Source organism: Gopherus evgoodei, chromosome 14, assembly GCF_007399415.2.
Source record: "Gopherus evgoodei ecotype Sinaloan lineage chromosome 14, rGopEvg1_v1.p, whole genome shotgun sequence".
Lineage (NCBI taxonomy): Eukaryota > Metazoa > Chordata > Testudines > Testudinidae > Gopherus > Gopherus evgoodei.
Genome location: NC_044335.1, coordinates 16,249,945 through 16,276,587, shown reverse-complemented (window position 1 = coordinate 16,276,587; position 26,643 = coordinate 16,249,945). Strand labels below are relative to the sequence as shown.

General features: G+C 41.4%; 1 protein-coding gene across 3 annotated transcripts in view; it reads left to right on the top strand.

Moving 5' to 3' along the window:
* Nucleotides 1–26,643, top strand: part of BCAS4 (breast carcinoma amplified sequence 4) — a 64,966-nt gene that overhangs the window by 11,798 nt on the left and 26,525 nt on the right. For all 3 annotated transcript variants that reach the window (XM_030533733.1, XM_030533734.1, XM_030533732.1), the window contains 3 exons: nt 5,709–5,780; nt 16,951–17,052; nt 20,057–20,191. In XM_030533733.1, coding sequence (XP_030389593.1) covers nt 5,709–5,780; nt 16,951–17,052; nt 20,057–20,191 — 309 coding nt within the window. The remainder of the gene's footprint in view (nt 1–5,708; nt 5,781–16,950; nt 17,053–20,056; nt 20,192–26,643) is intronic.

Below are 26,643 nucleotides of genomic sequence, written 5' to 3'. Positions count from 1 at the left end.
CCTCCCCCCAAACACTGATGAGGTCCAGTAACTTGCCAGTGCTCCATGCTGGGGCTCATTTGGCGCATGGAGGCATGGTCACTGATTGATTGATTACACTCCACACCTGGCTGAGCAAACAGGAAGGGGATTTTTAAAATTCCCGGGTCATTTAAAGGGCAGGTCACCTCAGCCCAGGGCAGTGGAGTGCGAAACGAGGAGCAGAGTGGCTGAAAAGGTATTGTGGGATACCTCCTAATACCAGGCCAATAACAGCGCTTTTGCTGGCCACACTTGATGAGCAGCGCTGCATCACCACCGCTGGAATCGTTACACCCCAAGCAGACCAGTGTATAGCCAGCGCTGCAGCCAGGGAGTTGCAGCGCTGGCTGTGCCTTGCAAGTGTGGACACAGAGTAAGATGCAGCGCTATAAACCCACCACCAGCGCTGCAACTCTCCAGTGTAGCCAAGCCCTAAGAAGGCAAGCAACATAGAGAGGGTGAGGGGAGGGATACAATCAAACATACGGGCTTATGTGTACATTTGGTTTTTATGTATAAATACGTAAATATTGTGTCTCTCCAACTGCCTCAAGATGTCATTAGCCAGCTGGCTACTTGTGTCCTTTGTACAGTCACTTTTCTGACTGTTGCTGAGGCTTTCTAAAGATAGCCACATTTCCTTCCATTCTTCCTTCCTGTTACAGTGCTTGGTCTATGGAGGAGAAGCTCTAGGGACACGTTACAGGTTAAGCATATCAAAGACCTACAAAATATGGGGATATTTGTGACCAGAGTGTATCTCATTTGTTGTGGCCTTTATATTTTAGCCTTCCCTTCAAAGCAATAGTATCTTAAGAATAAAGCAATTGTGGAACTTCCAAGATGCATCTAACAAAAGAAGCATGTGATCTTATTAGTAGCACGCGTCCTGCTTGTTTTCCTGGCCTTACTTGCCAAATGTTTATCTTCTGTTGTCATGCAATGTCATGGGGTCTGGTCTTCTTCCTGTTGAAGTCCATGGCAAAACTTCCACTGATGCCAATGGGAAGAGAATCAGGGCCCTTAGAAAGTAAGCTAAGGTAGGGATTCTGTCTCTCCTTTGCCAGGCCCGTTCATAATGTTGTATGAACAATACACTTATTTCATAGTATTATGGAAATGTAGGGCTGGAAGAGACCTCAACAAGTCATTATGTCCAGACTGTGCTGAGGCAGGACCAAATAAATCTAGACCATACCTAACAGATGTTTGTCCAACCTGTTCTTAAAAACCTACGATGATAGGGATTACACAACCTCCCTTGGAAGTCTATTCCGGAACTTAACTATCCTTACAATTAGAAAGTTTTAACAGCCCTTAACATATGTGAAGATTTTTATCAGGTCCTCTCTCAGTTGTCTTTTCTCAAGACTATACATGCACCGTTTTTTTTAATCTTGCCTCATTGGTCAGTGAAATAAAACTAAGACGTTTTTGGCGGAACTTCATATACGATATCTGACCAAGAACCCACACCGCTCAGAAAATGGGACATATACATTTCCTGTGCAAACACACACTGTCCCTCCTCTTGTAATACTGCCATGGCTGAGTTCTTTTGCCAAAGGCTTGGTCTTACTGACTGGGTAGGTGTATAAGTCTTAGATTCCTTCCATCAGCTTGAGCAGGTGCCTGAGAGGTGTCCTATTGCCTTAGTGCCACAGACTCACTGTGTGCTCTAAGGCAAGTCATTCCGCTACTCTGTGGCTCAGTTTAACCATCTGTAAAATGGAGGTGGGGTTTGAAGCTTGATTTCTTATTGTTTGCAAAGAGTGAGATGTCACTGAGGTGCAAAATATTAGCATTAGTAATGTGTGTTTGCAGGTTGAATTGATCTTGTTCCATTTGTGCAGCTTATTGTGGTGTTGCTGCTCTTGTGAAAACAAATGTCAGGTTCATTTCCTGCCTCCATGTGCTTGGTGCCTTGTTCTGCTCCTCCCCTCCACCCATTTTGTGATTTCATGGTTTTCCCTTCCTGGCCTCTGAGTGTTGCTCTCCTGAACTTTTCCCCTCCTACTCCTCCTTAGCTGCTGCTGCCACCCTTGCATTCCATCCAGACTGCGTTCTCTTCCCTTAGCCACTGATCTGCTCCTGCCTTTTGTAGTAATCTTGCTCTAGCTGCATGAAGACTCTCATTAGTTCATCGGTTCTCAGATGGAGGGGGGGTCACGACACTCTGTCCTTCCCATGTTGCTAAATGGGAAGGGTCCTACTATAGAATAGGTTGAGAAGTACTGCAGTAGTATTTGTTTGCTTTATTAATTATGTCTTTTGCGATAGTGCCTAGGAGCCCCAGCCATGGGAAGTGAATTTACCTTATACCAGGAGTTGGCAACCTTTCAGAAGTGGTGTGCTAAGTCTTCATTTATTCACTCTAATTTAAGATTTCCCATGCCAGTAATACATTTTAACGTTTTTAGAAGGTCTCTTTCTATAAGTTTATAATATATTAACTAAACTATTGTTGTATGTAAAGTAAATGAGGTTTTAAAAATGTTTAAGAAGCTTCATTTAAAGTTAAAATTAAATTAAATTAAATTAAATTAAATGAAAATGCAGAGCCCCCCAGACTGGTGGCCGGGTGGGACCTGGGCAGTGTGAGTGCCGCTGAAAATCAGCTCACGTGCTGCAGGTTGCCTACCCCTGCCTTACACATTTGTAATTTTTAGTCTGAATACGGTCAAAATCTTTAATCCAGAGTGTGTTGTAATTTTCTGCTGCAAAGATTATACAGTTATGTTGACCTTTTAACTTTTGCCTATCCACATGTGCAGTGAGCGAGCTGGTGCTGTCTAATGTCATCCTCACTCCATAGGAAGTAAATTTCCTATCCGTGGATATCACTCAAACTGTTAATTCACAAGTATTTTAAACAATGTCAATCTTTGTTCACTAGAGGTGAAATGCAGATGCCCCCTTCCTTCCCAACCCTGGGGGTTTAGGAGGCAATAGAATCCAGTCTCTACAACCTGCAAGAAGGCCATAGTCTGTATTAGTGGCCACAGTTTACAAGGAGGATTTGTTCATTGGCCTGCTAAACCCAGGATTGTGAGTTCAATCCTTGAGGGGGCCATTTAGGGATCTGGGGCAAAAATCTGATCTGTCTGGGGATTGGTCCTGCTTTGAGCAGGAGGTTGGACTAGATGACCTCCTGAGGTCCCTTCCAGCTCTGATATTCTATGAATGGATGTAGTTCTGTTGTCTTTCCTTGGGCTGCTTCCAGTGGCAGCTCCTCCCCAAGAACTAAGAATGCAGAGTTGATGTTTGTGCAGCGCTTGTCTTTCCTTTCCTCCTCTCCCCCACACTTGTGTCATTAGGCTTTCCCCCCTCCTTCCATGCAATCTTATTACTGTTGGTGCAGGAGCTGTCTCCTCTGCAACTCCTGACGTCTGGAACAGACTCCCTGCCTCACTCTGCTGCCCTGACTTTCACTATCAATCTCAACTGCAAATTGCTCTTATGCTTCTGAAGGCCTTTGACCTTCTGCTCGGATATTGAGTCAAACTATGAAGTATTTTGGTTATTCTGTTCGTATAAATGACATTTTGCAAAGTAAAACTGGCTGATGAATTGCACGGCATGGAACCCACCTTCAGTCCATTCAAAACCTAGCCTCCAAGATCATGTTCCTTGCCTGTTTCCCTGACCACATCACCCCCTACCATTGGCACCTGCTCCTCCACCGTATCAAGTTCAAGCTACTGTAATTTATTCTATTAATAAAAACGTTTGTACTCCACCATGCTGTGCACTAGCCCTCACTAAGAAATGTCATTGTTATTACCCCATCCTTCCTCCAACCCCCTCTCTTCCATCGTGTACCTTTCCTTTATTATGCAATATCTGATATTAGCATGTAAGCTCCCTGGGACAGGGATTTTCTTATCTGTATTGTCAGGCACCGGTACGCTGTTGAGTGCTCTATTGATATCTACCCAGTCTGAAGCTCATGGTGGCAACTTAAATTAATCTTCTTTTCTCCAGGCAAAATAATAGTAAATTTAGGATAAAAGCTGAACAAATCATTGTTAGTATGAGTTAGAATGATAAAGGACCCTACTTAGACACCTTTACTCTTGTTTCTCTCTTTAGTTGGCTTTCTTAATGAACATTTAAGCAAACTAACCTTAACAAATGGGATAATTTCCCTTTGATCTGTAAAACTTTCTTCATTTGCAGTATTTTCATGCTGTGGATTGTGACGGGAGAACTGAGACTGAGTTAGAAATCACCTGTTCAGTGCATGTCCCAAGACAGAGGCAGAAGGTTGGATCCAGGATTCAAAAACTGATTAAATTTTAGGGAAAAATTATACTGTAAAAACACTTTTTCTGTTTACAATCTCTCTGTTTTTAATATCTTGATGATTTAATTTATTTTTGAAAATATTACCAGAATGACTTTTCAGGCTATGGATAGTTCTGTCTGCCTTATAGGTCACACCACTTTACCGAGCTCTTCTATGAGCACAGCTTTTTACTGCCAGATTTCATATAAATAGCAACAATTCGGCAGGTTTCCTGTCTGTCTGCAAACAGAGGGTATGTTGAGTGTCTTGGCTTCAGACAGCCACAGATGTAACTCTTCTGTTGAGATCTGCAGTATTTCTGAATTTTTGCTTCATTCTTGATAAATTTATGAGAAAACAGTAAAGCGACCCTCCCGAAAAATGTATTCCAAGAGTTTTTGGCTTTTTTTCAAGGGAGTTGTGCATTAATATATTCAAAGTGTTTTTTTTCTAGATATGTCATGTAGGTCTTCTAATGGATTTTTTAAAAAAATTCTGTCAGTAAAAATAACATGGGCTATAACAGGTATTTGAGCTTTAAATCACACTTTGGTATTATTTATATCCAAGTGTTAGTGATGGTTTTGGAATGGAGTGATTTATTTTGTCTTTGAAACAGAGGCTGAGCTTTTAAACAGGAAGGGCTGTTCCTGCAATGAGCCATCTCTGGGTGGACTGCCATTAAAATCAGTGGGGTGATCCAGAGATCCACCATTGCAGGATCAGAACCTTAAAACACCTATTACACGTGCAATGGAGTCATCTTACATAGTGGTATACCTAGAAGATACCAGGCTTGGAAGAGAATCTGGCTGATTGCATTGTTGCCAGCTCTTATGTCATTATCTCAAGTTTTGTGATTTTTGGAGCTTTTCATGAAGCCCTAGTTCCTGGAATCTTGTTGTACGAGAGATCTTATTTTTTTATATATATATATCAGTGAAAGTCAAGGTAAGTATCAGGCCCTCCTGACTGAGGAAGTAAGTTTGAAAACATGAACCCCAAAAGCTCAAAAGCAAATAAAAAAATAACCTAAAATTATTTAAAATCTCATGATTTTTAAAACAATCCTATGATTTTGGGCACCCAACTCATGATTTTTGAACTCTTGGATTTGGCTAGACTGTGGTTGCTTGAAAATTCCTCAGGTTGACCTAGATTCTATATTTCTGAGTGGGAAAGAACGATGTACCATATCTTATGGGTAACCTGAAATCAAAACATTTCCTTCCATTCCCAGACTTAGCTTTTGACAAATAAACATACTTTTAATCAAAACAGGATTCGGCTCACACTGATATTCATTCTGACAAGGCTGCGCTGCCTTTAATTCACAGAAGCAACTAAATACGTACATACATACATATAATAAATATATATATATATATTTGTTTTTCAGGTAAAAGAAGTAGAAGAAACTATAGAAGAGATGTTAATAAGGCTGGATGAGTTCTGTGGCGTAACTGATGTGGTATGTGCTTAGCTTATAACTCTGATTCACCCTACTGACACTATTATCAGCTCTCTCCAGTAGGTTTCTGAGGAGGCCATGTTGGTAGTGATTTAGAAACCATGCTGCTCAAACAGGGCAGCAGTCAGCAGTGGGGAGGGGAAAAAAAACACACACAAGTATTTCCTGAGGCAGCCATCTTGATAACTCTTCCCTCCCCTGAGATGGTTTTATTACACAGAGCAGTGGCAGTTGAGCCACAAGGTGGCAGTCCCGTGCACTAATATTTAAGACCCTAGAATGGAGCACTATATTTAACGTTCGCAAGCTCCATACAGTTCACTGTACAGGCATCTAGGAGATCTCCTGATCTGCTGTTATTTGTACATGTGAAAGTGCAACACGCACAACTTTTACATTTTGCTTCTTTTTTTTTGTCCTTTCCCCAGCTTGGTTAGTATCATGCTTTATTTTTCCCTCTGAGTTTGATAGTTATAGTAAAATAAACCCTAATGACATACCAGAGATAGAATTGAATGGGTTTTTTTTTCAGAAGACTTTATTTCTCTTGGGAAGCTTCCCTTTATTTAAGAGGAGTTTTCTGGAACATTCTTTGAAGACTCCATGCTCTAGTGTCTCAATATTTGGATCACTTCCAGGTGGTGGTGCCAGGCTGGCTGATGTGGGGGCAATGGCATCATTTATTTAATATTAGTTATTTACTGTTTGCACTGTGGTAGCAGCCAGAGGCCCTGGTCAAGAATTAGGGCCTTTTTGTGCTAGGTGCTGTACAGACATAAAACCAATCCCTGCTCCAAAGAGCTTGCTGTCTATGTGTAAGATGAGACACAACAGGGATGGGTGCAACAGACAAATCGGGGGAGCACAAGGTAACACAGGGATGATTGTGTGTTGAGGAGCGGTTGTACCATACAAGCTCCCCAGCCATTGTCATTCCTTAATCATTTGTGATGAACTTGAGAACGGCAGGAGAGTGGATGAGATACAGTTGGACCAAGGAAAGATATTGCTTTGCTGCTCTGTAGTCTCCTGCACTGAGAGATCCGGCTGCATGCAGGCTATTTGGAGGTGGTCATGATAAAGAAAACAATGTCATTTTTTAGACAACTTTACCTCTTCCTTCCTCCCCCTGATGTGGAAGAGTTCAAACTGGCTAGGGCAATCCAAAGCTGCAGTGTGCATCTTCCTTACACATTAGAGGGTAGGACACTATTTCAGGGGTTCTCTTACAGTTTTATAGTGTGGACCATATCTGAATAGAGGGATTGTCTCCCTTCCTATTCATTAATGTGCAGATCATCTCCCTGTTTGTTAGCAGCCATACACATTCCTCCTCACCCACTTGCACTACTGCATACATCCCTGTGGCAATTACATCAGTTGTTTACATGGGAAAGTGATATTGAGTAAGTATAAATGTACCTTTAACAATCTTGGTAAAGATACATAGCAGCTGGAAAGCAGGAGGAGAGCCAGTTGCATCTGATCAGCCAACAAATTCTCCACGAACCATAGCTTGGGGAACTGTTTCTCTATATGATTCTTGGGAATTATGCAGCATAAATGGAAAGGGGCAGGAAAAAGTCCTCACCATCCAAGATCTCCTGTGATAATGAGGAGAGACTATGGGAGAGTGGGGGGAATTAGAAGGTCAGGGTTGCTTAGGCAGTTGCAAAGCAGATATTCCCCAATTTATATTTTCTTAAAGTGCAAGTGGAAGGTTGGACTGACAACCTTGCAGAGTGAGTCCTCTGCTATCCACTTCTTAGCATATGCACAACATGTCTCAGGTGTCACGTAACCAGGATTCATCCCCGAATTTGGTTTGTTGGTTGGATCACTAGCTTCCCTGGCCCGGGCCGAGTACTCACACGGAGTGCTATGTGAACACTGATCGATGCCCCCCCTAAACAGATACCAATAGGCAGGTGTGTGAACTTCCTTCTGCTGCCCTGCCCATGAGTCTCACTGTTGTCCTGGAGGGAATGTCATTTCTAAGGGCAAGAGGATAATTCTGTCTCCAAACCATTTGGTCCTTTGCTTTCACAGTGGGATGACCAGTCCTGGCAGCAAGCTTCTTGAGGAGAATGCCCACTTCAAAACTTTAGTACTGAGAATTTTCCGAAGCTTCCTGCAAACTGGACACTGGAGCACTGTATCCAGTTGCCACTCCTTTTCCTGCTCCCACTCAACAATGAATGTAGCTGTGTCAGAGGCATAGCCATTTGTCGTGAAGAGAAAGTATCATTACTTTCAGAAGAAGAGACTTTGCATATTGATAAACAGAGAGAGGTCTTCCCGGGTTTCTGAGGAGTTCAGAGGAGAAACATCTTGAAAGTACAGTTGAGCATTAATGGCCATTCACATGGTCCTGTTTCCATTCTGCTTTTGACAAAAATAGCTGTAAAGGAGCATATGAAACTCAGAGGTCTGAGTATCTTGGCACCTATGTATAAGTTTAAGATGCTCTAATATGGCATTTATAGTCTGTCCAAAATGTAGTATTTTCTGACCACTGAGAGAAGTCACTCAGGTTTCAGGACCAAAAAGCCGGTTGAAGTCTCTTGTAAGATGAGGACTTTTTCAATTCTGTGCCAGGAGCTGCTCAAGCCAAGTGATTAGACTCGGTGACTCTGCACTGCTGGTGGTTTTATATCAGATGAAATAAAGGACAACCAAAGAAATAGTCCATCTCTCATCTGGATTTGTCCTGTGGGGGATTTTCATTAAAGCTTCTGTGAGCATTGAATCCTTCTGCCTGTTGGTCAGGAGCACACCTTATGCTGTTGGCTGAATCCTGTAGGAAATCATATCTTGCTCAGGTGAGGGGTCTGTGAGCTTTCAGAGCTCCCATGAGACTTTCCGTCTTTCCAACCTCCTCTACAGCCAACACTAACCTAGTTTCCATGTTTCATCTTCGCTTTACTCATGAAAACATTTTTCCACAACCTGCAGGCTATGAATAATTAGCTTGTATACAGATTATTGACCTTATCTGGGAACATCAAAGAGCTGCACTTCGTGTGCTGATTTTGTGCCTTGCCATGCAGTACCTGCAGTGACAGGTTCCTTGCAACAGCACATTAAACAGGGTCTGAGACTCTGATAACTATCATGTAATTTTTGGATTTAGTCCAGCTTTTGTATTTAACAATAATTTGGCCTTTTGACATGCCAGCAAGAGGCAAGGGGAATTTTTTGTGTGTTTCAATCAGGTGTTCCGTAAAGCACTTACATAATGGTAATTTTTTTTTCTGCTTTGAGCATGCTGCTTGTCTTCACCAATAAATGCTCTTGACTCACAGGTTCTAATAGTAAAGTAGTAAGAAGCGTAGATCCAGCCACAGGAAGATGTAGTTTTTGAGAGCTTCCATCTTAGGACCACAGATGGTGTACCATGGGAGGTATAGTACTTTAACCAAGAAAACCGAACTCTTCTATTTATCTGTAGAGCAGGTAACCTGGGCAGAGCAGGGTTCTCACAACATCATTTTTGGTGGCCTCAGAGTGTGGCCAGTCTCGCAGTCCTTGCCTCCTGTGGCCCTTCAGTGAGAGCCTGCCTCAGGGACGGTGGGTCAAGAACTCACTGCTCACCTGTGGAGTCCCAGGTTCCCTGTGACCTGGCCAGGCAGGAGTGAGTGAGCTTCCTCAGGAAGCGTCCCAGCGACCAAACGCCGTAACTGCCTCTGGCATTGTGCACACTAGCCCCACGTGTCTCAGAGGTGCTATCTGGAAGCCCCTAAGGAGGCTGTGTGGTGCAGGGCACCAATCCCTGCCGGCAGCGCCAGCACAAACACCAATGTAGCACATCTCACTGCCCTTGGTAACAACTGTTTATGAGCAACAGCTGGTGCTGCAGGGAGAGACTGCCGTTTTGGCCCCCACAGTCTCCACTCATGCTTTGGAGGCTGCTGTCGTGGCAGCAAAAAAAATCTGCTGCTGGCCGCAGTTAAGAAACACACACTTTATTGTTCTTCAAATCTGCCTTGAACACATCTAGTGGAGGGTTAGACAGTCTTTGGTCTCCCTCTGGGACTGCCAGCATGGGTGCCTGTTGTGGAGCTTTTTTTTTTTTAAATGTACAACTGTCCTGTAGCATATGGACTTGGACCCAGCAAATTAATTTCACAACAGCCACTTAATTTCACAGCTAGCCAAATATAATTAACAAGTTCTGAGTTGGTCCAGATCTGAATTAGTGATCTAAGGGTGAAATGTTGATATCCTGTAAACCATCCAATTCTACTTTCTTCATTTCCTCTTGGAATTGCTGGGGTCTTTATACCCGCTGCCCTTCTCTCCTCTTAAAAACAAAAAATCCCCCCCCCCCAGCTTAGTCATATGTGAAAATTCACAACTTTGCTCTGATTTTTAATCCTTGAAGGGAATGCATGGACACCTGGAAATCTCTGCTGGTGTAATCTCTTGCAATGGGATATTTCCCATCAAGTAGAATATCTATTACTGTCCTCCAGAGCTGGATAGTCATAGAAATAAAGTACAGACACGGAGATGTCACCACGTGGGAGGCTCTGAAAGCAGAATACCCCAAAAGAGATGTGAGATGTTATAGCTGTCTCTGTTCCCAAGTTTATTGCACCCTATTTTATTGTCTTTTTAGACCAGTGATACTCAGATTGAGGCTTGGGAGCTGCAAGTGGCTCTTCAACATATCTCCTGCGGCTCTGCAGCACATGATATTAAAACACTGTGATTTAATTATTAACCTGTCTAAACTATTAACCAATCAGAATGCTTTTACTATGTTATTAAGCAATGGTAGAATACTTGGTCAGTCATTTTGCTGTGAGAATAATATATGTAAATATATTAAAGTTAAATGAAACGAATTCACACTACTGTGGCTCTTTTGGGTAATGTTGAGCACTAATTTGGCTGCTGAACCACTGAGATCTGAGTGTCACTGCTTTGGACAGCTCTGTTCTGTGTTTAACCCTTCGTACATGACAATGGCCACGTAAAGTGTTATGTTAAAAAATAAAGTGAATAAGTCACAATGGCACAATGCACTTGAAGATTTTTGGATCAGGCTTAGAGGAGATTTCAGTGTTGTCTTAGCTTCTGTGCTACTGAGGGTAGTTTTGTCCCTCATTGGGTGCAAATCCTGAGTTCTTCACAGGGCTCTTCTTGCAGACAGCTTTGCATTTTGTTCAAATTTCATTTGACTTTGTTCTCCACCCCACCCATTTCTAAGGATGCAGACTTCCATCGGCAATTCTTGTCTTTCTCATTATGTGCATTGGTTCAGTATTGCATTACAGTCCATAGCAAACATTTTTTTTAGGTGTGTTTGTCTAACTGTATACCAGATCCATCTAGCTAATATCAAGAAGCACCTTTCAGAGTTCTATAATATGTTTCCAGCTGAGGTAAGATGTTTTGTTTATTGTGTGTAATTTTTGAGGAACTTGGCTTTTGTTTTTCAATAAATGCCCCCCCCCCAATAAAACATGCTAAAATTTTATAACTAAAGATGCTTAAGACCAAAATCTTATTTGGCCATTTCACTTGTGTTTTCATTGTTGAATTGTCATTAATTTTGTTTTTTTAATAAGCATATTAGGCACACAACTGTGCACTCACAATTTGTGTCTGGTGTGTTCATGCCAATACCATGATGTTACCCATACATTTTGTGAGATCATGTGCAACTGGCTAATTGTACATAGCTGCACACAATTACCTGGTTTAGCAGCACAGCAGTGGTAACTCTGCATACTAATTATGTGTGTGATTCAAAGACTCTAGGCATGAATTTGAGGTAGGCTTGAATTCCAGCTAGAATCTTGCTGGCCGGGTATTGGTTTTTAGCCTATAAAACCTAGATGTTTTGGGACCTTGTTTTGTGACAGATCCCCTTTTCCCCTCCTAAGAATTACAGCCATATTTGAAATTGGCAGAGACTGTCAGGCTGGAATGTCTTTGATCTAAAACAGGGGTAGGCAACCTATGGCATGGGTGCTGAAGGCGGCACACTAGCAGATTTTCAGTGGCACTCACACTGCCTGGGTGCTGGCCACCAGTCCTGGGGCTCTGCATTTTAGTTTAATTTTAAATGAAGCTGCTTAAACATTTAAAAAACCTTATTTACTTTACATACAACAATAGTTTTAGTTCTATATTATAGACTTAGAGAAAGAGACCTTCTAAAAACATTAAAATGTATTACTGGCACGCAAAACCTTAAATTAGGGTGAATAAATGAAGACTCGGCACACCACTTCTGAAAGGTTGACGAACCCTGATCTAAAAGAAAGGAAATCCATTCTTTCTGTGTGTGTTTGTTAGGGCAGGGGCAACTTCTTTCAGAACTCGCTCCCCTCATTGATCTTTCCAAACCTGCATTTGCCAACCTCCCACCTTTGCTCTCTCTTTTTTCCAGCAATTGAGGAGAAAGTAAACTGAGGGCTGGGGTGGCTATATTTATGCATAGTCCCTTTGCGTTATTTCGTGTGTTTTAACCCATGGTTTGGGTGCTCAGAGCAGAGGATGGGAACCTACAGATATATCTTCTAATTTCAAATAAATATATCTCTGGGATTACCAGATTGTGGACATAATCTTTGACTTCCAGTTATTGTTTCAGCCACACACATGGATTCTGTTGTGCTGTATATGACTTCATTTATTAACTATAAATTTGTTTAAAAATATTAATATATCAAAAATCTATCCATGTTTAATTGGCACCATTTAAACTCCAGTGTGTGCTTTGGTTCTCAGGTTCCGTGTTGGCACAGTTCTTATTTAACTGATCCCGCTAGAAGTCCGCTGCATGTTTTGGTTCTAAGGCTTTGACCTTGATGCAGAAGGCTTTCCCATTCAAATATGCCATTTTATATGTAGCATTAGGTTTTACTGTATCTGGATATCTGTCCTACTTGGAGCTTGCATGCCGTTCCTGGCTTGTGTCTTAGTTCTCCATTATTACTTGGTTTACTCTGTATTAGGCTATTGCTCTCAGCCTATTCCCTCCCTGAGATTTGTCTTGCTGACTCAAATTGTTGTTAAACAGCTCAAAATGTTTTAATCTTCCAAGTTAACATAGCAAAGCTTAGTAAAGGGAATGCAGATTTTTCCTATGGACCATTGTGCTCTGGTACTTGTGCTGAGCACCCAGTTTAATCTTCAATAAAGTAAAGTATAACAGATTGCATGTAGGGGAAATTAATCTTGTTTTATCGTGTGGAATTTCCAGACCAGTCATGCTTTCTCTGGCTGGAAAAAGGTTACTATACCAAGAGAAGTACTTCCCTTCTTTGTTATGGGCTGACTCCTCTTGAACTCTTCTGTCGCTGTGGTTCTGCAGACGGCTGCAGAATGACTCTTCTTGAATCATATTTGCATATCATTTCCTTTCATCACTGACTGCTTGCTGGAAAATTTGCTCTCCTGCATCTTGTGCTAGTGGTTTGTTTTTGCCCTCAAAGACAATTTAGATTGTATTCCATGGCTGCTTTAACCTTGCTGTGGTGATAATTTTTGCCCTCACTGTACATGGTCTGAATAACTTCTTAGTTGTTTTGGCTACAGCCCCAAACTGTGTTTGTATGTTCTGTAGTTATCTAGTGGTAGGGTCTCTAAGTGGTTTCTCCCCAGCTCCTTTTTAACCAACACTAGACAACACGGTTTGCTGCCTTATCTTGGATAATGTGAGGGTCAATTTTCAATTTTACGCAAATTAAATGACTTACTCCAAACTTGTCACCAATCAGTGTTTGGTAAATATTGTGTAGCAGAGTGTTCTGTCTGCCCCTGGCCTAAAGGGCACTAACCAAACGATCCCCAGACTCCTCTGTATTAACTGTCCCATTCTGTGAATTTGTTTAACAGAAATACCTTTCTGTTAAAAAAGGAAATGAGAGAATCTGGTTCCCTTTTGAGGGGATCTCACTGTCTGAGCTGGTTTTCTGTCAGATATAATGTGCACAATATGTTGTTCTTATCCTAGAGCGTACGGAAGGGTGCGTGTGTGGATGCATACCATCATACCAGACCAAATCGTAAGATCATCGCACGCATACGTGTTTATCCATGCAAAGAAAAGTCTTGATTTTAATTTGTCCATGTTAGGAATTGTGCCAGTATAACTATTTTGTTAAATCACACCCTTCTCCAAAATAGTTACACTTAAAACTTTTTCTGGTATCCATCACCCCAGAAAGCACTGTGTAAATTCCTTTACTGCGGGCATGTTTAAATTGGGGAAATCTCAAAATGCACAACAAACTCCTGCAGGGTCAGCCAGCCCAGCTTCATTCCATTATCACCTCAGCTGAAAGACCCCAATTCCACTCTAGTCAGTTCCAATAAAACGTTGTTTGCCAGTGGTCTGAAAAGGGCCAGCGGAAAAAAAAACAACAGCCTCTGGGACAAAACATCTGCCAGAAAATGCCCCTGCGGAAGGCTTCCTTGAGGTCCTAGAGTGAAGCAATTATAATTCTAGGCAGAGCCATGACAGCCCACAGGTTATGTAAACCCTCCTCTGCTCCATCCCACTTAGGCCCAATGAGATTCCTTGTATAAGTAGGCCCAGCCGCCCTTGTTGTTCCTTTGGTTCATGTGTTCCTACTGTGCACCGTTTATCTAATCTCATTGTTTGCATGGGATTTGCTGTTTTTGTTAAATTAAGGCCTGAATTTCTTCATTCACTTAAAAGAAGCCACTTCTTTGCTGGACAGAAGTTAAAGCCGCTTGGAGAGAGTCCCATCAAGAGTCCTCTTCCACAGCACCATTTCCTTTTGAATGAATGGCTTTGCAGCAGTAGTTTGGGGTGTCGCTTGTTGTGTTGGGCCCTTCATTTTTTGGTTCCTTTGCTGCTACTTCTGATGCTTCCATTGTTAATTTAGGAAGGGAGAAGTCAGCAGAAGCAGAGAAGCACTAATTACAGCCTCTTCACTGCTACTGTACAACCTGTCTGGAAGTGCTTGCAATCTTTTTTATGGCAGAACCCATTAGCACATAGAGAGGGACAGGTTTGCTCTGATACTTTAAAACGAAACAAGCGTCATACTTTTAAGAATATGCTGCTGCCTGTACAAACCTCCACACTCTAATGGCTCAATTCAGCAGTCTTTACTCAGGTAAAACTCCCACTGTTGACAGTTCAAAGTGTGGGGGGCTCTGCCTGAGTAAGGACTGCAGGGTCAGGTCCCCAATCCTCATAATAATATAAATGATTTGGGGCAGTGTACAATTTTGTAGATTCATTTTCTAATATACTCGTCAAAAGTCATGGTACATTAGATCTTAGAAGTGAAGAGCAGGAGGAATAGCTGTTTCTCAATTCCTGCCTTATCCCTCACTTAATTTTGTATTCTCTGTTCTGCTTGTGGTCCGAAAATTGGAGGATAGGTATGGTATCTGACTGGTTCTCACTAAGCTAATCACTGAAGGCCATTTATATACCAAAAGGTAATACTCAGTTTTCACTAACTTCATGCTTCGCAGAACTCCAAATAAGGATCAGACATTTAAATAGATGATGCCTCCAAAAAACTTGAAAATGGTTAGGCCGCTGGTGCACTGATATCACTGCTGATCATGATGGCCAATACTGTGTCGTTTTCTTGTACTTCCCATCTCTCTGTATCCAGTTGCTGTCTCTTATCTTTCATACTTAGACAGTAAAGTCTTTGTAGCAGGCTCTATCTTTTTGTGTGTGTTTATACAGCACCTAACACAATGGGCCCCTCATCTCTGGCTGAGTCTCCTTGGCCCTACAGTAGTACAAATAATGTTAATACAAACAACCACGGTTCCCATTAGATAAAATAAAAATGTATGTAAGGGGTATAAACCCTCCTGCTTCAGGGCACAAGTTACCACTTACTGACAGGAGTTAGGAAGGAACTTCCTCTATGCAGTTTATGCCATAATTATGCATGATGGATATTCTCGCTTCTTTAAAACATCTGATGCAGCGTACTGTTACAGACAAAATACTGTACTAGATGGACCACAGGTCTGATCCAGGATGACAGTTCCTACATTTCTGTGCTTAGTGCCTGTCTGCAGCACAAATCAAACAATGTTAGTTAAGTTTAAAGGGTCTCTGCCTTTCTTATTGGATTTGCTGATGGCTAAGGCACTGAGGTCTACACTAGAAAATTAGGTCAGTTTACGTTTGTCAGGGGTGTGAAACATCTACCCCCCTGAGTGGTTTAGGTAAACTGACCTAACTCCCTGTGTACACAGCGCTAGGTCAATGGAAGAATTCTGTCTCAGGGAGGTGGATTACTTGCACCAATTGGAGAACCCCTCCCGTCGGCGTAGGTTATGTCTGCACTGAAGCAATGCAGTGGCGCAGCGTTTTAATTGTAGACAGGCTCTAAGAATCAACCTGTTTGTTTCATCAGCTACCAGGGCTGATAGCTGTAGGCTAAACTACAGGTTATCCTTATAAAAAACTATTTGAAATTGTTAATTCCGCCCAATATGGATCAACGCCTCTCAGATCAAATCAAAGTCAGGGGATGGAAGGAAAATAAATACATTTTTAACCATGGTTAGCTATATTGAGAGTAGAACTGCTGAACAGAAAATGAAAAGCTCTCTTGAGAAAAGATTTGTGGGGAAGTAATTGGGGTCTAGTGGATAGATTGGGAGTAGGCAAGGCCTTGCATTCAGGATCATGGGTTCTACTCCTGGTTCTTCCACTGACTCCCTGAACGACTTGGGAAAATCGCAAAACTTCAGTTTCCTTATTTGTATCCTGGGTAGAATAATAGCTCTTTCAATGAGGTGCTTTGTAATTTGCCTAATTAATCATAGAATCATAGAAATATAGGGCTGGAAGGAACGTCAATAGGTCATCAAGCCCAGCCCTCTGCAGAAAACCAGGACCAAGTAAATTTAGAGCCCTAGACTATCCCTGATAGGTGTTTTGTCCAGCCTATTCTTAAAAACCTCTAATGATGGGGGTTCCAAAACCTCTCTTGGAAACCTATTCCAGAATTTAACTACCCTTAGAGTTAGAAAGTTTTTCCTAATATCTAACCTAATTCTCCCTTGCTGCAGATTAATCCCATTACGTCTTGTCCTACTAAAGCTTGTGCTTTGAAATGGTCAGGTGAAAGTTGCTGTTGAGGTGCTGTGTATTTATCACGATGATGCTTTCTGCTGTGAGATACTTTTGTTTTCTGTGCAGATTAGAAGCGATACATCCCAGATCCTGGACGAGACCATTCCGCTCATTAAAGCCAAGGTGGTAGAAATGCACAACATCTATGCCAAAGTTGATAAATTAGAGGTTTGTTACATTGAGATTTGCATTCTTGGGGGGGAAATGTGCTTCTGAGGTTGCCCTTCCTCTGGAATTGTGCGAAGTGCTCACATATTTGCAACTAATTTTGTTCCCTTAGGCGGTATGTTTTTTTGTTTCCTTGTTTGTTTCAAATCAGTGGCCTAAAATACAGCACTTGTTTAAGTGCTTGCGGGATTGGGGCCTTAAAGAGTAATTTATTTTCTGATTCACCAACTCCTAGTATTAGATTTAAGGTATCCATAATGATCAGGTCTTTGTGACTTGTAGGGGGATTTATGCCATGGTGTTTATGGTTTTTTTAATTAAAAAGGTCGGGTCTCATGTCCATCAGTTTCAGCTTGTTGATAATAGTCTTGTGTAATTGTGTAAAAGATATTGCTGTGCTCCCCTCTTCTGCAGCGTTTTAGTGTTTGGTGTATCCTGAATGAGGGAAGCCAGTACGACTCACTAAGATGATGTCCTCACTGTATTTAGTAAGCAGTATATTAAAATTACAGTGTCAGCACAGGGCAAGGTTGCCTCTGGGATGAATATAATTAAAACATGACAAGATAAATCACATAATGTTTAATATCACTTCTAACTGACTTGGAGAAGTGGAAGAAGCTAAATGTTCATGGCATCAATTCCAGGTGGGCAGTTCTCCAGCTTTGAGCTCAACCCCTGTGCAAAGTAGCAAAATAATTCTCCCTGCCCCCTCCCCTCCCATGAGGTTTAGTGTTGAAGTCGGGAATGGCAATTGATTTAATGTATTTAAAGCATTGTATTTTCTAGAGCAAACTTCTTTGCCCTTTTATGCCACCTTTCATCCAAGGGCTTGAAGTATTTTATATCCAGCTACAGCACTGTGAAGCTGGTAGGTATTGTCCTATTTTAGAGATGGGGTAACTGAGTCATGGAGCTTCAGGGCAAAATTTTCAAAAGTAGGAGTCTAACGCTAGGGTCCTAAGACAATTAGGCATCTCCCTAGTTTTCAAAAGTGCTGAGCATCCCAACATCAATAAGAGCTATTGGGTTCTCAACACTTTTGAAAATCAGGGAGGTGCCTGAATATTGACTTAAGCACTTTTTGAAAATCACACCCTGATGGATTTAGGTGCTCAAACTGACTGTGAGAGTCTCATGCCTAATTCCTTTAGGCATTTTTGAAAATCCTAGTTTATGTTTATTTGGGCTTCTGTTTTAGCAAATCTTTGCTCTAGTGACATGCCTAAAATTATAAGCAAGTAAATGACAGAGCCCCTGACTCCTACTCCCTTTCTCTAACAGTAAGAGAACCCTCTTTCACCTACTATTTCTTTATTGATAGTTACTACTTCAGTGTTTAATTTGAATTGAAAATTATTTAAAACACAAACTTGGATTACCACTTCATATTTTTTGCCAACAGTCACAATCTGAGATTTGTGTCTTGGCTAGCTGGGTTCTAGAAAACACTTTTCAAGCCAAATGGAGTATTTGATGCAGTCACTCTCAAGATGGACAGTAATTTTACACCTGTGCTGCCCCTTATTTTATGTGATTCTACTGAGTAGGGATAAAACAATATTTCCATTTCATCACATGAATTTAGGGTCTTTCTGGCTCATATTATAACCAGTACTAAAAGATTCTGCAGGCTAGATTCTGTCCTCAGTGACACCTCTGCAACAACTTTGCCATCTGGGGTTTGCACAGGTGTAGCAGGACCACATTCTGTCCCTGGTAAATGGAACTGAATTTACAATTCTGTGGTTATACACAAGCAGGAAATAGACTCCACCTCTTTCGCCTATAGCTCTGCAAGGCTAACTAGAGTAAAAAAGTAGAAAAAAAATTCACTTTTGCCAGCAAAGTGAGAAGATCCAACTCAAAATACACATAGGATACAGGTATCATTTGTACAAGATTTATTTTCAGGCAAGAGCTGCTCTTCAGTGCCTTGATTCAGCAAAGTACAAAGTGGGTTCTGTAGAAAGATAAAATAAGAGAGTACTGCTGTGGAGAGCTCACAATTAAGACAGTCCTATAAACTCTGGCTTATAGCAATTTGTGTGTACGTGGGAGAGTATTACAGTGGAATTTGGGTTTTAGTGATCATTCTATTATGATCATTTGGATACATGGATCAGTTTTTTCCAAAAGCCAGTTCCAATGTGTGTCTGAAGCTTGTGCTGACAAATGGCGGGCATTCAGCTGAAAGGATCATATGGGAAGTGATGTATTATTTTATTTGATGTTTACAAAGGTAGAAAAGAATTTCACACCTTTGAGTGTCACTCGGCTGCAGGTAAGAAAAAGAAAATGTTATAGTTGATGGGAGCTATTTTTATCCTGACTGCCCTGATTTGGCATTCTAGGATGTCTAGTAGGATTCATGCTGTCCTTGCTAGATGGAGACTCTGTTTCTCTGCTTGTGATTGATTTGGCCTTTCACTGTACTATGGATCTGGATGTAGTGATCATTCAGCTAGAACACTCCTGTGTCCAGCGTCTCTTACAACTGGATTCAACAAGAAATCAGAGGATGTCTTAGGCCAGAAGTTCAGAGACCTCTGTCTAGTCACGAAGACTAATAATAATTTTGCTTCTGCCGTTTTCTACCCACAGCCAATTATAAGTGAAAATGAATTAGTCTTCTGACCACCAGTTTGCAAGTGCAAGCAAATAGTGTAGTTGGACGTCTACAGTCAGATTTTCAGCCAGTATGCAAGTGCTCATCTAATCTGTTTGCAAACAAGGAGCAAAATTGTGCATTTGAAGTGTATTGGAAAAATTGACGCTAAATCATTTGCTCCTATGAGTAATTACTCATTTTACTGGCTATAGGTTGAAAATTAGAGTCCGGGTTTGAAAATGCATCCCTTTTGCTACTCCTATTAATAATAGTGCATTCTAACATCTTGCTGAAGCCATTGATTTGACTCTGGATCAGTAGCCTGGATAGTATTGAAAACCAGTGTGCAGATGCTAGTAATTCTCATTAGATTTTTTTTCTGTCCCTTCACAGGCATTTGTTAAAATGGTTGGACGCCATGTCTCTTTTCTAGAAGAACAAGTGCTTCAAGCGGAGGGAAACCACAGCACTGTGTCTCATGCTGTTCGCAAACTACTTCAGTTTGCAGCTATACCGTCTTTTAAAAATGTGAGTGTTTAAAAGCTGTTTATAGCACATGGGGAAAGTGGAGTATTTTTGACACCACCTTCCCACCACCAGCATGGCCTAGACAGAAGGTTTGATATTTCCGGGGAGTGTTGTAAACATTACACTGGATAATTGATTGTAAGTAACCAACACAACAGAACAATTGTTGTTATTTCTTGTTGTGAAATTGAGTAGCTAAGAAGTCCTTTTCTAAGCTGTTGTGTGGTGTTGCTGTGGGTTAAATAGCTTTTGTGTTAAATCTGAGAGATGTCCACATTTGGTGGGGGGGTGAATGGAACTATTCCCCTGTGTGTGTGCGTGCACACACACACACATATAGTTTGTAGAATTTGTACATCAACTTGGGATGAAAGATGCTCTGTAAGCATCTTGTGTTGAAATTACATCCTCTCCATAGACTTGTCATCCTCTGTGAACCAGCAGTAGAGGGGGATGAGGCACATGCTCTTTGCCAGTGGGTTTCAGTAATATGTACTGACAACAGAGGAATGTTGAGACTCAGGAAGCTGGATTTCCTTTCCAGGCACCCTCTTCTCTCCTCCCCTCCCCTCCAAACCTGTCTGTGTGCGCCAGTGCTGTCTTGTTCCTTTCTTTTCCTCTTCCTGTTCCAGCTCCTCATCCCAGTCTTCCCTTCCCCCCACCCCACACCCTCTAGCTCCCAGTCTCCTTCCCCTGCTAGTTCCAGTCGCCATCTCCATCCTCTTTGGCTTCTCATTTGATCTGTCCTCTCGTGTCCTGCATGCTCCCAGTTCCCTCCCTCCAGCACCCAGTCTCCTTGTCAGCCTGTCCCAATATCCCCTGCCCTCCCAGTCTTCCTCCATCAGGCTGCTTGTCATAATCTGCTTCATCTACCTCTCCTTCTGGTCCAGTTTGTGTTCCCAGCAGAAAGGTCATAGAATATTAGAGTTGGAAGGGACCTCAGCAGGTCATCTAATCCAACCCCCTGCTCAAAGCAGGACCAATCCTCAATTCAATCACCAAATCCCTAAATGGTCCCCTCAAGGATTGAGCTCACAACCCTGGGTTTAGCAGGCCAAGGCTCAAACCACTGAGCTATCCCTCCCCCTCTCCATGCTGCCTGTATGCCAGCCAGGGCAGCACTGAGAGCACAAGAGGGACAGTCTGCCTGCTTTCAGTTTCTGGGATCAGTGCCACAGCAGCCCCTGGCACCTGCGGTTACAGGGTAAGTCCTGCTTAGTCCCTGCCACGCTAGGATGGAGCGTGCCCAATCATGCTGTGGGAATGGCATGTACAGAGTCTGGTCAGCACATGGGAGCTCTCAGGGGACAGAGCATGCCAAACTCTAACAAATCTCTGCTGAGCATGCGTGAACTGTGATTGTTCAGAAGCTTATAACTTGATCAGATTCTCACTGGAACATCCCTGTCACCAGCATGACCTGCCCGGACAAATTTCAAATCCCTCCTCCAAAACATGGAGGCACAAGAGCTTCTCAATGGTTCTAAGCATTTTTTTAACATGGGCGAAGGAACATCTTTTGCTCTGATTTCATTTGATGAAATGGATGAACCATTTTTGCTATTATTACCCCCACACACACAAAAAAACAAGCAAAGAAAAAAACAGCCTGATGCAGATAACACAGCTTGGAAAATTTCAGTCAGAATGGTTAAAATTTGGTAAATTATAAGCAACTGGCAACAAGTTCTTATAATGGGAAGTGTTGAGCAACCTTAACTATGGGTGACACTATCAGTTCCACCTATAATAATGATATTAATGGTAGGGAAACATGAACATTCAGCAAAATATACATAGCTGGGAAAACATTGATGTTCTCTCTTTCTGCATCCAGAAGTCAAATTGGGCTGGGTCATGGCGAACTTGTTCTTTTATCTGGGCACTTTAAAAAAAAAAAAAAGAAAGAAAGCATACTCTAAATGAAAAGTCCCTAGCTGTCTTGTGGTTGCAAAGAAGACTTTCAAAATATGAAGTGAGTGTAACTGACTTAGTGATCCCTGCTTGAGTTTGCAGACAGCTTGGAACAACAGGTTTCAATGGGTTGTTAACTCTGAATCCTAATGTCAGTAATTTACATGTCTGTATAAAATAAATCACTTTGATTGAAGCATGCAGGAAATGATAGGGACTGTTTTACTATGAAGATGAGCTGTCAGTGGAGTCTCGTTTTGGTGTCTCAAGTGGGAATTTCAGAGAGTACCACTTTTTTTTTTCCACTTCAACCCTTGTCTGAAATCCAAGGCTCCAAACTGCCATTTCCTTCTTCCTGCACTTTAGCAGCTCCCTGTATCTCTGCCACCTTCCAATGGTTCATCACTCCCTCTTGTCCATTCTGGAAGATCCCATTGCAGTAACCCAGCAAATTTGGCAGTTCTGTGTGCTGGGGACCCTGTTGCCACTGAATGACAAATGTGTATGATCTGGGATTACCACCTCCTTAACCCCCACACCCACACTGAGTGAGACTTGAAATTTACAGCAGCCAAGGTGCAACAGGGGAGCATCCTGAGTAGCTGAATCCTGTGATGAGACCTTCAAGGATAGAGAAGGTGGGATCCTGCAACGTGGGTGGGTGTCACAGGCAGGTTTAACGTGTTTGGCTGGTTCTGAATGGCAGGCTGCCCAGATTTACTCAGACCCATGAAGAAAAAGAGCTGGGGTTGCACTGACGAAATTTCTCTAAAATAAAATCAGGCTTTTCCTCTTTCTCTGGTCTGGAATAGATGGTGCATTCCACCTATTGTTTCCCTGCTTTTAAATTAAATATACACACTGTAAAGTGCAAGGAAAATCTCCTTCTCACTCTTTGCTACTGTATCCCAAGGTGCAGCAGCAATAACAGGGTTTTGGTTCCTCCATGCATATTGTTAGTTTAGGCTCTTCCCTCCAGGACTGGTACCATTCGCTGCATGGCAACTTGTTAAATTGTTGGTTTTCTGCATCTGTGATTCTGCATGAGATTACCCTTCTTCTCCAGGAACGGGGACCTGTGTCTGGATTGGAGCTGGAGGATGAGAATAACAGCTGGGAGATAAGAATTTGTACCCGAGTTCCTTATAGGTGGGAAGAATGAGCAATCTGGGTTCTTGCCTGTATGGCATGTAAGAACTCTGCAGGTGTGTCGCTCTGGCCTCGCTGAACTGTTAAGCATCTCTGTCGCCATAAGCTGAAAAGCTCTACAAGGACAGAGCTCTGGTCATAGAGTTAGGAGCAGTAGATGTTTGGCTGCATACTAGTTTTTGTTACTGTTTTACAGGATTTATTATAATCCTTCCCTCTAAGCAGGATGAATATAGAAGATGCTTCTTTATTTTTGCTTTATGAACCTTCAGAAAAACAATCTGAAGCAATTTGTGACCCTAAGTATTTGTACGGAATATTGGAGTCCTATATGTGCAGGTTCTTCTGAGTGGATAGTATCTCCAATGGCTGTGTCAAAAATGGAGTTAAACTTGCTCCATGTTCTTTTCCTCTTCTACCACGTTCTCTGGGTGTATATGTGCAATCTCTCTCTCTCACACAGTGTAGGAAATAGTTTTACTAGTGATTTCAGAACGGGTTAAAATACTTCCAAAATTTGCAGCACTCTTATTTGAGCAGTACTCTTAGTTCTTTGTGTTTCCCATTCCTTCTTTTTTCCTGCTTCTTTAAACTGTCCATTACATATAATTTTCAATAGTTCTCCATTTAGCAATTTATAGAACATATCTTGCAGGCAACCGTGTAAACGATTTTACATCAATTATAAATATACATTGCTGTACAAAACTGACAGATTGCAAAATATAATGTCACACTGAAAGAGCTCACTTGGAAATTACAGAGCAAAAGAAATGCCTTCTCTTGTGAAGTCCATACACTCTGCAGAAGAAAAGTAGAGGTTGGGCTCTGTAAGGGAGAAGCTCGTTGGTTTTTGATACATTTCATACCTTTTATCTAAAGATTTCACCTGTGCCCTGGGCTGAATGGGTCTCTTCCACCATCCAGAGGAGACAGGAGAATTGTATTTTAGAAAATGTCAGAGTTCTGGTTATAAAGAATCAATACCATCTCTTTCTTTCAGTGGATCAAAACCCTGTATTGCCAACTCTTACACTTTTATCAAGGATCTTGTAGTATTTGATGTCTTTCTAAAAGCCCTTGCTCCTGAATTCATTTGATTATGTGAGAATTACTTTTACAGCTTTCATTGAAAAAAAAAAGTTTTGAGACTTTTTATGGTTGTAGAGAAAAGTTTGAAATTGTTACCCTAAAGGCCCCCCCCCCATATCTCAGTAAGCAAATATAAAGAAGCCAACACTTACTATTTTTTAAAATCTCAGGTTTTTAAGCCAAAATTATTCGGGATGGCCTGACTCATTATTTTTGAATGTTTGGGGCTAGCAATACTGAAAACCCTCTTCAGCGTGTGATTCCATTAGTAGCTGGCCTGCCAGAGCAATACTGTGGGAATTCAAAACCACGCTACAGCCGCTAGAGCTTTGATACAAAATATATTCCTTCACTCACAGCCAAAACCACATTTAGCATGTGGAAACAAGGATAGAAGTGGTTTTGAAAATATATTGAAGGAAAGTAAAAGCCATTGGCTACAATATTTGCATTTGATGCAATTCCTTATCACTCACACTTTAGAAAACCAAAACACACCATTTTAAAGGGAAACTTTTGTTCAGATTCAGCTTCACTGTAAAATAATTAAGAACATAAGAATAGCCATTCTGGATCAGACCAGTGGTCCATCTAGCCCAGTGTCCTGTCTTCCGGTAGTGGCCAATGCCAGATGCTTCAGAGGGAATGAACAAAACACAGCAATTTATTGAGTCATCCATTCTCTTCCATCCATGTCCAGCTTCTAGCAGTCAGAGGGTTAGGGATACCCAGAGCATGGGGTTGCATCCCTGACCAGCTTGGCTGATGGCCATTGATGGACCTACCCTCCATGAACTTATCTAATTCTTTTTTGAACCTAGTTATACTTCTGGCCATCACAACATCCCCTGTTGTCTACAAGATTTAAAACCAATAGAAATATTTCCATGACTTTTTATTAAATCCCATGGAAACAGTTGCTTTTAAAAAAAACCAGTAAATGCTCCGTGTCCAAATATTGCAGCATTGGGAATCTGAAAGTGAAACCAACTATATATTTTTTTGAAAGTGAAATTAATTTGATCAATGTACATAGTCAAAGCTGAGACAAATGCAGAAAAGGAAAAAAGCATAAAATATTAGAAAGTAAATTGGATTTTAAAAATTATTTCAATAAAATTGTATTTTGTTAAGACCTATTAAACTCTAGTGTCTAATATTTTAGATAAATAAAGCTCTTGCTAAAGATCTGAGGCCACGAGCCCTTTAGGCTGTAAGAGTTCTGCATTAACATCCCAGAGGTGCTCCGTTAAAACCTGGGAAGATTGGAGTTGACATTCATGATATTTCTAAAGTTTAAAAAAAAAAATTAAAAACTCCTTTCAGGATTTGATTATCCATCATAAAGAAGCAAAACAGGCACAAGCTCATTTAAAATATTCCTTTACAAGTCATAATGTACGGTTATGTTAATGACATTGTAAGCAAACATGTTTATCTGACTTTAGTTGATAGTGTCCCTTTAAAATATACAGAGAGGAACATTCCTATTTTTCCTTGCTTTCTTCTCACTTACTCATAACTCCATGCCTACAGCATCATTAGTATTTGGCTTTCCATTGCACTTTCAAGCAGCGAGCGCAGATCCCTTGCAGGAATTAATGCTCTTTCATTTTCTTTGCAATAACAGCTTCAAGTTAATATTAGAGATATATTTATACCAGTTGTCAGGAGCATGATAATTCTTGATGATGCTTTCCTTCTATGAATTATCAGAATTTCTCATTAGACTGGGTAGAATAAAACAGGCAGTTTCCTTTCCATTAGAATTGTAATGTTATCTTTAGAACAGGAGCTGATTAACTTAGTCTTCATTCATCTCTTCAACTGATGGGCTAACCAACTTTTTTCTGATGCCTGAGAGGGAGAATGGTTTTCTAAATGCTATTGTTGGAAAAGTGGCTCAGGGGTTGATAATGGGAGATGAAGTTTACTTTGTGCTACATCATCAGGTCAAGCTCAGCCCACCTTGCTAGTGCCTATGAGCCATTGCCACTGCAATGATTTAAGTGTCTAAGATAGAGATTCCAGGGTTACAGTTATTTTTGTGGTTGCCTATGTGAAATGGGTTGGTGGGCTCAGTCCAGATTCTGGCTGGCAAGTATCCACAAAGGTAGTTACCAGTGGCAGTAATATGCTTCTTTGAACAGAAAGGCCACTGCTCAAAAGGATCAGGAGATTGAGCTCTTCTGTCTGTCTAGGAGAGCTTTCTCCCCATTACGGGACTGAGGTTCTGATTGATTTCCGGAGAATTAATATTAACAAAAACAAGGTTATAAACTGCCAGAATAAGAAGC